This window comes from Jaculus jaculus, chromosome 7 (assembly GCF_020740685.1).
Source record: "Jaculus jaculus isolate mJacJac1 chromosome 7, mJacJac1.mat.Y.cur, whole genome shotgun sequence".
NCBI lineage: Eukaryota > Metazoa > Chordata > Mammalia > Rodentia > Dipodidae > Jaculus > Jaculus jaculus.
Genome location: NC_059108.1, coordinates 128,063,301 through 128,078,634, shown reverse-complemented (window position 1 = coordinate 128,078,634; position 15,334 = coordinate 128,063,301). Strand labels below are relative to the sequence as shown.

The 15,334-nt window shown below is 39.3% G+C and overlaps 1 protein-coding gene across 2 annotated transcripts in view; it reads right to left on the bottom strand.

Moving 5' to 3' along the window:
- Nucleotides 1-560: 560 nt before the first annotated feature.
- Ppp4r3a (protein phosphatase 4 regulatory subunit 3A) overlaps nt 561-15,334 on the bottom strand; it is a 45,098-nt gene continuing 30,324 nt past the window's right edge. For both annotated transcript variants that reach the window (XM_004649336.3, XM_004649337.3), the window contains exons 8-15: nt 14,974-15,105; nt 14,767-14,869; nt 13,360-13,518; nt 6,388-6,557; nt 4,145-4,287; nt 3,420-3,610; nt 2,463-2,689; nt 561-1,598 (exon numbers count right to left, since the gene is read on the bottom strand). In XM_004649336.3, coding sequence (XP_004649393.1) covers nt 1,485-1,598; nt 2,463-2,689; nt 3,420-3,610; nt 4,145-4,287; nt 6,388-6,557; nt 13,360-13,518; nt 14,767-14,869; nt 14,974-15,105 — 1,239 coding nt within the window. In that variant the 3' untranslated portion in view covers nt 561-1,484. The remainder of the gene's footprint in view (nt 1,599-2,462; nt 2,690-3,419; nt 3,611-4,144; nt 4,288-6,387; nt 6,558-13,359; nt 13,519-14,766; nt 14,870-14,973; nt 15,106-15,334) is intronic.

Sequence of the window (15,334 nt, the reverse complement as noted above, 5' to 3'; positions counted from 1 at the left end):
TATGCTCTAAGGTTTCTATCACCTTACTGAGGAAATGAGCACGAGAAGCTAAGCCAGAAACACATAGTGTTCTGCATTCAGTCGAAGTGTGATACTGAGCATGGTGGCCTTCCCGCACATGTTTTATTTGCACTTGCAACAAGAAGTTCTAACTTCTTCACTTTTAATTTTAGAATACTGTTGTTGGTATCATGGAAACCACCCCATTCTAGTACTAAACTATATTACCAGCCCCCCAAACAATGATGGTCCTCAGGAATTTATTTAGGAACCACCACTCACTACAAACTGGTATTCCAAAGGGCATAGTTTAAAAAAAAAGAAAGAAAGAAAAGAAACATACAATTAATACAGCTTCTATTACTCTTCACTTTTTTTTTATTATTCAAAAGTCAAATGTTATTTTAAAATCATCATCCTCAATTTTGATTTAATGTACCGTCATTTCTCCAAGATATGAAATTTCAGAATCTCTTTGGAATACTAATTTCATGTTTCTAGGTTTAACAAAACTGTTGAAGTTTTAAATTCCACTCTATTTCCCTGAAATCTCGAGACAGTTGCTGATGTAAATTTTAATATAAAATATTTTGTCACAAAATAGTATTGCTTTTGTATGCACATAGTTGTAAGATTCCTTTGCTTTTGTCAATAAAAACTATACCATCTTTCATAAAACTCTAAACAAATTAAGAACTGTGATGTAAAACAAAAAATTACACATGGTGAAACAGGTACCAGCACGTTAGGTTATATTACATCAAAAAATGTTTTAATGGTCCCAAATATATATACTCAACAACTAAGCATACACTCAAGGGAGGGGAAAAAATCAAAAAAACAAGATGAAACAAAAAATTATGACACAAATGACCACATCTAGAATTCCACTCATCTTTAATCAAGTAGGAATAAATCCCCACTTAAAAAAAAATCTGCAGTTTGAAGGGCAAAGGGAACAGATAAAAAAGAGGATACTTTATTTTTGCCCCTCCCCCACAGAGGTTTTCCAAACCTGTTGCAGCTTGACTAAAATGTCCAGAATGTATGGTTTTAAAGGCAGGTCTCTTTATACAAAGAAACTGCTGGCATTCTTACTAGTGAAGAACTATGGCAGAAAGGCCCATTCTTCTGAGTCTCAAACATGGTCCAAGAAAGCATGTCTGATTGTAGCAACTGACCAGTCAATCCAGAGTTCCACTGACAAAACCCCTGCCCTGTTGGCTTTTTATTTCCATTTCCTTCCCTGAGAAAAGGGCAATGTGTGGTCCAAGCTGGAGAGCTCAAAGGCTAAGTCTTCCCCTAAATGCACGGTACCCCTCCTCCTGCTCCATTAAATTGGCACTTGATGAGCAGAAGTCCAGTGTTGCTGATCTGTGTCAGTCATTCACAAGAGACCACTGCGCTTTGTGGTGGATTTTGTAGGGGGGAGGGGTAGAGAACCAGTTTTGTCAACAGGTACTGATGATCATATGCAGTTGCCATTATGATGACTCAAATTTTGCTTTCTTTGACAGTGGTAGCGTGTCTTCCTTGTCTTCATCTTCATCATCATCTTCATCATCATCAGGATAATCAACGAGACCCACGAGGCCTCCCTGTCCAGAAATAAGGATTATTTAAATAAAGAACAAAAACATTAGATTTTTAAAAAAGAAAAGAGTGGGTGTGGTGACACACCCCTCTAATTCCAGCACCCGGGAGGCCATCCTGAGACTCCATAGTGAATTCCAGGTCAGCCTGGGCTAGAGTGAGACCCTACCTCAAAAAACAAACAAAATGAATCCTGCTTAAATTGGGCATGGTGATACACACATGAATCCCAGCACTGGGAAGGTGAGTCAGGAAGGTAAGAAATACAAGGTCATTCTTAGCTACAATAAATAAATAAATAAATCCTACTTATTTCTTTTCCCCCACAATATCTTTACCTTGGTTCTAATTGGGAAAAGTAATCAATTGAATATTAACCTGTATTTATATATAACAAATATCCAAGCTAGGTGTGGTGGCACACACCTTTAATCCCAGCACCTGGGAGGCAGCGGTAAGAGGATCTCGAGAGTTCCACCATGAGAATACTGAGTGAATTCCAGGTCAGCCTGGGCTAGACTGAGATCCTACCTCAAAAAACCGGAAAGATTTAATCCCAGCACTTGGGAGACGGAGGTAAGAGGATTGCCATGAGTTCTAGGCCACCCTGAGACTCCACAATGAATTCCAGGTCAGCCTGGGCTAGAGCAAGACCCTACCTTGAAAAACTAAAAAAAAAAAAAAAAAAAAAAAGACAAGACTGTATTTTCACTTTGCATTGGTCATGAGAAATTTTCATAAAAGTCCAGGTAGTGGTTATGGTAAAGATTTATCTTCTAATCCACATGTTCAACTGGTTTTGGAAGAAGATGAACCAAAGTCTTAGCTGAGAAAGCTTAAATCAAGGTAGCTACGGGTTGTAAGTATACCTTTGTGGTAATAGCTGCCGTCTGAGATGTACTCTTAGGAACGGATCCAGGAGAGCCTGGTGATCCTGGGGAGCCAGGTGACCCAGGGGAACCAGGCAGGTTTGTTGCCGGTGGCTGGCTGGTGAGGTTAGTCTTTGTCCCACTGGACAGAGAAAGCTTGAAACTTGGGCTCTGCCGTCCAGAAAGATTTGTTTTCAGAAGCACCTCCTTCTCCTCACTCTCTTTCACTGAAAACAAGAATATGGAAGAGCTGCCACTCATTGTTTTTTAAAAAAAAAAAAAAAAAAAAAAGTGACATGAGCACAAATACCAGCTTGCTCCATTCAGTGTTGTAGAACAACTCTGGTGTTCAGTTCACAAACTAAGCTCACCAAATGACTCTTCTAAAGGAGAAGTCATGACTGTCAGAATCACACTGAACATTCCAACCTTTCCTGAAATACTATTATCCTTCCTTATTTATTAAACTCAAATTCTTAACCTAGCTTGCACGTTCAGTTAGGAATTTAACCAAGCCCTAACAAAGCAAAAGGTTTAGAACCTGTCATCATAAATTAAAAGTACATACTATTCATTTTGTCAAGAAATAAAGAATAGGGCTGGAGAGATGGCTCAGCAAAGGTGCTTGCCTGCAATGCCTAATGATTTTTCAGTCACCATGTTTAAGGCCAGATGCACAAAGTGATACACACATCTGAAGTTCTTCTGCAGTGGCTAGAGGCTCTGGCACAATCAGTCTCATTCTCTCTCTCCTTGCAAATATATTTTTAAAGGGCTGGAGAGATGGTTTAACAACTATGATGAATGCCTGTGAAGCCTAAGGACCCATGGCAGAACATGTGTCTGAAGTTCGTTTGCAGTGCCACACCCATTTTTCTCTCTCTCTCTCAAAAAAATCATACACACACACACTCTCTCTCTCCAAGCCTCATTTCTCTTGTCATTTATTCAACATACATTTCTTCCTTTCCATGAATTTACTTATTGGATCCATAATATCATCATCATTTTTAGTTTTGTCAGATGGAGATACCACAGCTTCTCCATCTTCCATGTCATCTTCATCTGTGTTAAACCACATCTCTTCTTCATCTTCTAGAGTTCGGGCATCTCGTCGATATCTGTGATTTCTTAGGATGGAACGCATGCTACAAGTAAAGGGAAGAAAGTGAGGCCCAGGGATGTAGCTCAGTGGTAGAGCTTAGCAACTATAAGGTCTTGGATTTGATCTCTAGGACCACAGAAAATAAAGAAACATTTTTGCCAAATGTAACTGAACCATACATTCAAGCATATCCATATTATTTAGGGAAATCTAACTACAGACCCCTGGAAATTAACAAGCAATTATTTTATAGAGTTTTAAACATACTTTTATAAATAGGAATCTACAAATTTAGATGTACAATGCTTTAAAGAAAAAGCAGTAATTCAAGGCTAATTAAGATTAGCATTCTGACCTCATGAAGCTCACTGCCATGTTGGCATGTATTTGTGTTTGCAGACCATGCCAGTATACTCCTCTATCTTCTGTGCTTATAATATATAAAATTATAAATATAAGATTGTATCCCCCTTCCCGTAATACGAAACCAGCAAGAAAGAGCCACTACCACACAATCTACTGCTGAAAGAACACAATCTACTGCTGAAAGAACACATTCAAACATGTGGTCATTTACCTGTCGAGTTTGGGGTTGTCTTGCCTTTCTCTTTGTTGCTCAAATCTCAATTTCAAACCTTTAAAAGTTTGTACATAATCTACATCTTCTAGGGCTTTCCAATAATTTTCAATTACATGAGCAGTTAATGATTTTATGTCTTCCTAAGGAAAGAATTATAAATCAGGAAAATATTTTTAAAAGGAGCTTTATTGTAGTAAATTCATAAGACAAACAAAAAAGTTGAATTTCATAAAGTTACTATACAATCAGTAAAAGTGGGAATAATACACACTGGTTAACTACCATAGTTGATTCACATTCCCTAAGCCTGCATTTATATTTTACAATGTCATAGAAGCCAGACATGATGGTGCACACCTGTAAGCCCAGTATATGGGACAGAGATCAGCTTAGGCTACATAGCAAGACCGTATTTCCAATAAACATCAATCTATGAAAAATAAAGTGGACCACAAGACACTTCTAGAGATAGACAGTGGTGATGACTCTGTAAGTAGTATAAACATTCAGGTTACAGATTTAGCAAAATGGAAAAGTGCTTGGTGAGCAAGCTCAAGATGCAGAGTTTGGAGCTGAGCACCAGAATAAAAACCAAACCAAACACCAACAAGCCCCCTTAGTACCTCCCCCTAGATTATGCTCTCAAAATGCCAAGTTTTATGATATGTGCTTTTTTTTGTTTTTGCTCCCAACGTAGGGTCTTGCTCTAGCCCAGGCTAACCTATAATTCACTATAGTGTCTCAGGATGGTCTCAAACTTAAAGCAGTCCTCTTAACTGTCTCTTAGTGCTGGGATTAAAAGAGTACAACACCATGCCTGGCTTAGTTAGGGTTAGGGTTGTACCACAATTCTAACTATCTAAGGTCCACAGAACCAAAATTAGTGTTAACCTTGTAGCAATCCTGCTTTAGCCTCACAAATGAGCTAAAGAAAAGGTTACCACACCCAGCATTATTTTACCACCAGTGTGAAAAGACACTAGATCATTTTACATATGAATGCTGTAAAATGCAGCTTTTTCTTAAAATTAGCTGTCTTGTAAAAATTAGTCTGACATACCTACACAAGACCAACATAACAGGAGTAAAAGATCGTGACATCAAAGTAAGAGAGACTGATTGAGAGGGGAAGGGGATATGATGGAGAAAGGAGTTTCAAAGGGGAAAGTGGAGGAAGGGCATTGCCATGGGATATTCTTTATAATCACGCAGTTGGTATTAAAAAAAAAGAAATTTGAAAAAAAAATGCCCTGACAAAGATATATATCTATATATCAAGTATTCTATATAGATTGCAGAGGTATAATTATTTTGAGAGTTTATTAGCTCAAATAATACTTTTTTTGTCTGTGAACATGTGTGTTGGGATATATGTAGGTATTTGAGGGGTGTGTGTGTGTACGCGTGCGCATGTCCATGTGGTGTCCCATGCGCTTGCCTTTTGTTGAGTACACATGCTGTGCTGGCCAAGGAGGTCAGACCATGGGCTGTGATACTCTAGTACTCTTCTACCTGTCATTTAAGCCAGGATTAGACCCCCCCCCCCCCCCAGGTAGGGTCTCACGCTGGCCCAGGCTGACCTGGAATTCACTATGAAGTCTCAGGGTGGCCTTGAATTCACTGTGATTCTCCTACCTCTGCCACCAAAGTGCTGGGATTAAAAAAAAGGCATGTGCCACCACAGCTATGAGCCAGGATTTCTTAATAATCCTGGGTCTCTGCTTCCTTGCAGGACTGGGGTTACAGATCTGCATGGGCATGCCAGCTGTTTATGTTCAATGATTCAAATTCTCATGGTCAACGGCGCACGCAAGCCCTCGTTATGCAGGAAGCACAGTTAAGCACGGAGCAATTGCTCCAGTCTTTGAATTGCACTTTTAATTTTCTTTTGGTAAAAAACAAATTTGTACATATTCATTTGCAAGGAGTAAGGGAAGGGGAAGACGAGGGAAAATGAATGAATGGACATGGATGCACCAGGGCCTCCTGCCACTGGCAAATGAGCTACAGATACATGCATCACGATGTGGATACTGGGGAACTGAACCTGGGCCCTCAGGCTTGGCAAGCAAACCCCTTTGACCACGAAACAACCTATCTGTCAAGCCCCTCACCTTTTTAAAATTTTGTATGTATTCATTCATAAGCAGAGTGAGAGAATTGGATTTCTTATAAACATTCAATATTCAATTTTCTCAACTAAGTCAAAAATTCAAATTAAAAAAAAATACAGAACCTACCACTCTAATAAATTCAAACATTTCTATTATGGCAGAGTTCATCAGATTGTAGCGGGATCCATTGTTCAGAAATGCTTTGACTACAGGCTCAAACAAAAAACTTTTCATTATGTAGCGGTTGTAAAACTCATCTTTTAATCCAATAATTTTTCTCTTAAAACGAAGGGCACCTGAAACACAGAGGCATTATTATTTACATCACATACCATACTTCTGTATTTTAGACTTACCAAAATAAGATCAACTAACAAATACCAGCAAATCTTCCCACAGTGCTCTTAGCACTTTCATAAATGTGAACCTGTTAAGGATTTTAGGAGTATTTTAAGAAAAGGTATTATACAAGTTGTGTATATCACTCGAGTGTGGCGATTCATGTCTGTAATGGTAAGTCTCAAAAGGCTGAGGCAGGAGGATTTTTTTCTAGTTTGAGGCCAGCGCTAAAACTACATAGTGAGTTCCAGGCCAGCCTGGACTATGATGTGAGCTGTCTTTAAAAAAAAAAAAGTAGTGTATGCCATTATAGAACACAAGTCTTAGAAAGCCGGAAAAGTTCTATGAATAACTAGTTACTGCTGTCCAAAATATCACTTACATGTGAAGAGCTAAGCTATGTAAGGTACAAATACTCTCAACATACCTTTTAAATGAATTTTATATCAGAAAAAATATTGTTTTATTAGGGCAATCCACTGTTTAGAAATTTGATCTTCAAGAATTTTGGACACTCTTATTATTTTTGTATCAGATTAGTTTATATGTGGTTGAAGAAAAAAGGTTGTTCACCCATAAAAATCTGCATGCCCCCAAATTTGCCTTCCCATAGGTTAGAAAAAATTTAGAGAATATTGAGTAAAATGGGGTCTTCTATTCTCAATGTAGCGAGTATGCTTTTTAATTTTTTTCCCTAATATTCCTTTTTACATTTAGGCTTTAACTTACAGATTATCAGGTATATTTGCACCTTGAGGTATGGGGGAGAAGTCACCATTCATCAAGGTCCAAATATTTTAAGCTAGACTTGAACAAAGCCCTCTTTAACTATACAGAATTATCAGTAAGTTAATGCCCCAGTTTACTGTAAACAGTTCAAAAAAGCATACTCACTTCATGCAGTCACATCGTCTTCGGTTGGCAAGATTAAATATTGTGTTTGTATTTTGGTTTCTTTGGAGATCATGGAAGTGGCTCGTTAAATTGCCAATTTGTTATAAATCAAGTCCTTCATGAGCAGGTAGCCAGGCAACCATGCTGACACGGTTTCTGGGTGGGAAGGCAGAGGAGTAAAGCAGCTCAATTTTTCTTTAGTTGGCAGAAAAGAGGTCCACAAGTGAATGCCCAGTTAGGTAAGTTGATTAGAAACTGCCCTAACATTACAACTTTACGAGTGTTTCTTCCTAAAGAATCACTCTGGGCAGAGGTTTTGAAGTCTAGAGAGTAACAACTGCAGTTTATTGTTTAAAGTACTTAGTAAGCATGAAGGCAATTTAAATAAGAGGCATCTGTGCGGTAAATCAAATCCTAACAAGGGCTTATTTTCAAAACAGTGATTTGTTATTTTGTCGTTAACTGACAAAGGAACTTAGTGAGACAGTTCCACCTGTTAAAGATTAAAATCAATACTTAAGAGCTTGTGCTGATGGGTCAAATTTTATAAACAGTCAGTAATTCAGACAAGAGCTATCTTTATTCTAAAAATTGATTCTCCAACTCTGCAGGTTTTGTGGAGACTTGTGTCCTACAAAAGCACACACTGACCCTTCTGGTCTGCAAGCAGCTCCTAGGTACTATGTCTTGGCCTTTAAGCTAGTAATGTGAAGAGAACAAGGTATGCAAATGGCCGCCCTTCCTCCCTAAAGGGCGTTTCTACACATGAAATTCTCCATGTAGACAGACAAATGTCTGCCTTCATTCCCATCCTATCCACGTCCCACAAGAGCTCGAATCAAACAGTTCACTTTCTCTTGCTACTTGAATGACAACTTGTTTTCCACAGGGTATTAGTGGGTTCTATGAAGTCAGGTTACTCATAGGAGATGACGGAAAATTTTAGGGGGATAAGCCACACTAGCATAGCAGTAACATTTTCTTTTTTCAGGTAGGGTCTCACTCTAATCCAGGTTGACCTGGAATTCACTACGTAGTTTCAGAGTGATCCTACCTCTGCCTCCCAAGTGCTGGCAAGTGCCACCGCGCCCAGCTAGCATTTTCAGTATCAACAACATCTCTGACTTTATCAAAACATGTCAGAATTCTCTTGGGCTCAACTTCAATAATGTATCTCTTGAAAAAACTCTTTAAAAAAATTATATATATATATATATATATATTCCCCCCCCCCCACCGCCCCAAAGGTAGGGTCTCACTCTAGTTCAGGTTGACCTGGAATTCACTCAGAAGTCTCAGAGTGGCCTCAAAACTCAAGGCAATCCTCCTACGTCTGCCTCCCGGGCACTGGGATTAAAGGCATGGGCCACCATGCCCAGCTTAAATATTTTTGATTGGGGTGTAGTGGTGCATGCCTCTAATCCCAGTGCCCGGGAGGCAGACGTAGGAGGATTGCTGAGAGTTTGAGTTACCCTGAAACTAGAGTGAATTCCAGGTCAGCTTGAGCTAGAGTGACACCATTCTTCAAAACAAAATTTGTATTGAGAGGGAGAGTAAGAAGGGGGGGGGAGGGGGGGGAGAGAGAGAGAGAGAGAGAGAGAGAATGGTTGCACCTAGGGCCTCCAGCCACTGGAAACTAACTCCAGAGGCATGCACCCCCTTGTGCATCTACTTTACATGGGTCTTAGGGAAGTCAAACCTAGGTTCTTTGGCTTTGCAGGCTAGTGCCTTTATACTAAAACATCTCTTCAGCCCCCTGATCAAATTCTTTATGTTATAAAAGAGATTTCACATAAGCTTGAGCCTCTCTGCCATATATTGAACTAATGATTGTGGAATAAAAATAAAAGCCTTCCTCAACCCTTTCCCACCAGTGTCAGAGACTGAACCCAAAGCCTTCAGACACTAGCATATTAAGCAAGCACTTAACCACTGAGCTAAACCTCCAGCTATGCAACAAAAATTTTTAAATTTTCATTCATTTTATAGTGACATTTTCTATAGCTCAGAACAGCCTGGTGTTCGAACTATATCCCAAACTGGCCTTAAACTCATCTAAGAATCTATCTTTCAAATTTCCTTTCCTTCATTCCTTCATTTGTTTTTTGAGTTAGGGTCTCACTCTAGCCCAGGCTGACCTGGAATTCACTATGTAGTCTCAGGATGGCCTCAAACTCAGGTGATCCTCCTACCTCTGTGCCACCATGACCAGCTTTTCAAGATTCAAGTATCTTGAAAAGGCAAAAAAAAAAAAAAAAAAAAAAAAAAAAAAACACAGACTAATAATGTAACCAATATTTACCTTGTAAAGAATGAGTTTACAAAGATTCCTGGTCTTATCTACATACTTGCATGCCTGTGGATGGATGTACCAGGGACTCTTGTTGCTGTTGCAAATGAATACTCATTCTCCTTTACATGGGTGGCTGGGGAACTGAACCCAGGTCATCAGGCATTGCAAGCAAGTTCCTTTAACCATTGAGGCATACCCCCAGCCACAGCCTTGAAAGTGATAAAGTGTGGTGGTGCATGCCTTTAATCCCAGCACAAATCCCGGTAGCAAATGTAGGTGGGTTATTTTGAGTTCAAGGCCAACTTGAGCTAGAATGAGACCCTACCTTAACCCCCACCCCTCACCAAAGGCAACATGCTGGGGGGGGGGGGCTGAGAAGATGACTCAGCAGTTAGTAATATTTGCTTGCAAATTTTGACAGCCTGGGTTTAAGCTCCCAGTACACATGTAAAACCAGACACACAAAGCGTCACATTAGTCTGGGGGATTTGCTTACAGTGGCAGGAGGTCTTGGTATGCACATACACACTGTCTGTTGTTTTATGTACATATGGTTAAAAAAAAAAAGTAGCAGCAGCAGCAGCAGCCAAGGGTGGCTCATGCCTTTAATCCCAGCACTTGGGAGGCAGAAGTAGGAGTAATTTATAACATTCTCCCTTAAAACACTCCACTATACACCTTTCTCAGAACCACAAATACCTTGTTTTTCCAAAATTAACATTTTTTTTTTAAAAAAACATCTTATTTATGGGGAGGGGGGCAGACAGAGAAAGACAATGGGTGTGCCAGGGCCTCCAGCTGCTGCAAACAAATTCCTGATGCATGCACCATCTTGTGCATCTGGCTTATATAGGTCCTTAGCAATCAAATCTGGGTCCTTTGGCTTTGCAGACAAGCACTTTAATGGCTAAGGCGCCTCTCCAGCCAGCCCAAATTTAGTTCTTAAAAATCCTTTGCATAAAAAAACTTCTGTGGTGAGCTGTAAAGCCAGTTTCTATTTTGTAATCCCCCACCCCCAGATAGGGTCTCACTCTAGCCCAGGCTGACCTGGAATTCATATATAGACTCCGGTTGACCTTGAACTCTTGGTGTTCTCCTACCTCTGCACACCAGGGCCTCAGCTACAGCAAAAGAACTCCAGACACTTTCACCACCTAGAGGGCATGTGCGACCTTATGCTTGCCTCACATTTGTGCTTTGTAGAGTCCAACATGGGTCCTTAGACTTATCAGGCAAGTGCCTTAACGGCTAAGCCATCTCTCTAGCCCCTAAAGCCAGCTTTTTTTGTTGTTGTTGTTGTTCATTATTTATTTATTTATTTATTTGAGAGCGGCAGACATAGAGAGAAAGACAGAGGGAGAGAGAGAGAATGGGCGCGCCAGGGCTTCCAGCCACTGCAAACGAACTGCAGACGCGTGCGCCCCCTTGTGCATCTGGCTAATGTGGGACCTGGGGAACCGAGCCTCGAACCGGGGTCCTTAGGCTTCACAGGCAAGCGCTTAACCGCTAAGCCATCTCTCCAGCCCTAAAGCCAGCTTTTTAAAGGGCTTATCCCTAATGTGACTGCTGTCATCCTTGTGATGGTTACTTCTGTCAATTTGACAAGATCTAGGATCATCTAGCATACAAACTTTTGGGCATGTGTGTGAGTTTCTAGATTGTGTTAAAATTAGCACCCTAAATGTGGACAGCCTCATTTTATGGGCCGGGGTCCTGGACTGACTAGAAAGGAGAAGCAAGCTGAGCACCAGAATTCATCTCTGCTTCCTAACTGCAGATGCAATGGGACCAGCTGCCTTACGTTCCTGTCAGGATTTTCTCACCACTGTAGACTGTCCTCTCAAACTATAACCTAGAATAAATTCTTCTTAAATTGCTTTTATGAGGTGTTTTGTCACAGCAGCAAGAAAACAGAATACAGTGTTCACATTCAACTCTAAGAAAGGCATACTATACAGGAGTTAGGTTTCACAACCAATAACTCAGTTTATGAGATAGCAATAGCAATAAAATATATTTAAGATGATACTATCATATCAACAATATAATTTCATGTATTTGTAATATTTTACTCCACAGTTATCAGAGCACAAGAAATTCATTTTACAACATTGCAAACAAAAACTCAAGAGGACCTGAACTTGATCTCAGTACTTGTGAAGCAGAGGTAGGAAGATAGCTGAGTTTGAGAACAGCCTGAGACTATATAGTGAATTCTAGGTCAACTTGGGCCAGAATAAGATCCAAAAAAAGGTCCCCCCCCCCCAGACTCTAATGTCCTAACTACCACAGAATACACTACATTTTCCTCACACAAAACATCCAGCTGCATATTCAATAAACAATGACACTCTCATGACCAAGATAAGCCCATCATTTTTAGGGGAATTTTTTCTTATCTGCTAAATCAATTTTGAATCATTAGTTTTTATTGTTTCCATATGCATCTCAGTATAGTTCACAACAAGCTGTATTAATTTTAAGACTCACCTTGATCTGAAATAAACAATTTGAGTAACACTTTTTAAAATCAATGTAACATAGTAGTATGTGTTTAATACATTTGTAAACACAAACATATTTAAATTTATTTATGTATTCAGTGCTCCTCTCTCAAGTCCCAAACCCCTTTTTCCACACAAAAAACAAACCCTAGATGCTGACATGAAAGAATGACTTAATTACAAACTCTCCTCTATACATCTATTTGGTGGTCACACTTTTTCTATTATAGTATGGTATGAAATTGGATGCAATTTTCATATTGCTGAGTTCATAAATTAAGCAACAGAAAGGCAGAACACGAGACTTACCTTTAAAAGTCAAAATGTGGCAGTAGATATCTCTTATTAAGTTTATAGGACGCCCTAAACTTAATCTGTGAAATTACTAATAAGGAGAGTATATGATCTCATTACCTAAGAAGTCCAGCTACTGTGTGTCCACAAACAGTATGGATTAAGTTTTAATTTGCAAACATGTTATACTACAATAAACTAAGGTCTTAAGGCAATATGAAGGTCATTAAAAAAAAAGCAACAATGTAATATATTACTAAGAATAATCTTGTTAAAAAGGCTATCTGCATAGCTTGATAACGAAATGTATGCTGAGGATGCTTGAAGCACTGGGTTCATTCCTAGCACCAAACACTCATGTAAATAAAAACTAAAAAAAACAAGTGTAAAGCCAGGCACGATGGCTCACTTATAATCTCAGCAATCAAGAGGTGGAGGCCAGAGGACTGCCAAAGTACACACAATACGTTTTAGGCTTTGTGGGCCATGCATGATCTCTGTAGGATGCTTATTTTGTTTGTTTTTGAGGTAGGGTCTCGCTCTAGCTCAGGCTGACCTGGAATTCACTATGAAATCTCAGGGTGGCCTTGAACTCATGGCAATTCTCCCAACTCTGCCTCCAGAAACTATACAGCCAGTATGCAGAGCCCATATTAGGAGCCATAATCTATAATATACATATATAATCAATAATGTATCTATAGTCAGTGGTTTCCTCAGCAATAAAAGTCTTAAGTATAGGTAATAACTCTATCAGAAGCAAGCAACACTTACACAATGCCAAGAAAGCATGCTTTGAGGCCATAAGAACTAGCACTCTGCGCAGGATGTCCTTGTTGATAATGTAGTTCTTTATGTGGTAGGTATGGTGCTCCACACAAAACGTTAACAATTCTAATACAAGTGCCAGTAACTGCGCAGTCTGAAAGTCATCTAAAATAAACAAAATACTATTATGTACATGCTGAAGAGATGACAGAGAGAGCACAGGAGGTCTGCCAGACACCATCATAGCTTTGTAGTGTACTTACTCTCTTCCCTGTTCCCACTGACTTCAGTATATTTTGGGCTTCCATAACTATACCAGTGAGTCCGTAAGTGAGCTGTGATTACTAGTCTATCTTTATTGCTCACCAGTCAACAAGTCTACTCTCCTTTCATTCTCCGACCACAGAGTATCACACAGTGCTTCCGGGAAATCCTTAATAAATACTGAGTTGAACATGTGTCCTAAGTTTTATATGGCCCTCACATTTTAGTCTACATGAATAAAATACACTAGAAAAAATACATTTCAAAGACATTTACTTACTTCCCGATAAATCTATCATCCAGCTATTATCAGTCCATCCCATCCCTCCAACTTTGAGGCAGGGTCTCATGGCTACCCCAAGACAACCTGGATCTCACTCTAATCCAGGCTGATCCTCCTACGACAGCAACCGCAAAACCTGGGATTATACAGAGGCATGAGCCACCATACCCATCTTAAAAACTTGATTTCTAGTGTTAAACAAAAATAAATGGTGTTTAAATTAAATATACCAGGGCTGGAGAGATGGCTTAGCGTTTAACATGTTTGCTGGCAAAGCCAAATGATCCCGGTTCGATTCTCTGGGACCCACGTAAGCCAGATGCTCAAGGGGTCGCATGCACCTGGAGATTGTTTGCAGTGGCTGGAGGCCCTGGTGCGCCTATTCTCTCTCTGCCTCTTTCTCTGTGGCTCTCAAATAAATACAATTTTGTCTCGTTTAATAAAAACAAGTTTAGGTCTCCCTCTCTATCTTCCTATGGTGCACACATCTGGAGTTTGTTTGCAGTCACTGTATGCCCTGGTGCACCCTTTCTTTCTCTTTCTCTGTCTTTTTCCCTCTATCTCAAGTAAATAAATAAATAAAACAATATTTAAAAAATTAACACATTTGAAACAAATTTCATCTACTTAAACACCTCGTGAAAACCCATTAAATCTCTTTTAATATACAGGTTTCAATTTTTAGAGACTTGTAATTCATCTTAGGGTTATCCTGCTGCCCCTGCATCTATCCCTTCCCCACTGTTGTAAGCTAGACTGTTATTTAACACCGCATTTCAGAACTTTAAAAACAAAAAAAACCAAAAAACAAAAAACAAAAACAAAAAATAACAACCCAGAGTAACTACAAACCTGTACCATCTTACCTTTACTAGGCTTGTCTTCAGTCGTATTTGCTAGTAAGGGAGCGGTAAGAACATGCATACAGTGCTTGTAGAAGAATCCCAGGAATTCAGTCTTTTCTGTTTTCTAAGAAATCAAAAAATATTTCCATAAGCTTTAACTGCACTGGGTCCTACCAGCAATAAGCAACAAGCTAACTGTGAAAAAGAGGAGAAATGGTTGTAACTTACATTGGCAGTGGCTAGCATGTTCTCGGGGTCAACTAATGTTCGAAGCAGGCCCATAAGTTGGACTGCTCCTCCAAGCTCAGGATCTGTATCACAAATCATATGTTCTATAATAAGGTTGATGAGTAAAATGTCCTGGTGAGAAAGAAAAATAGACATAATAAGAACCACTAATACAAATGCTACAGCATTATAGCAAGCTTGAGAGATCTGGATTAATTGCAAAATTAAGTAATGTATTCACTTTTTTAACAAGATATATAGATGTGTTTCTCTAAAGGGTGGTAAACACAAACAGTACCAAACTAAAAAAATTCTGCTCTATTTAAAAATTCTTCATTAAAGAAAAAGAAGTTTTAGTTTG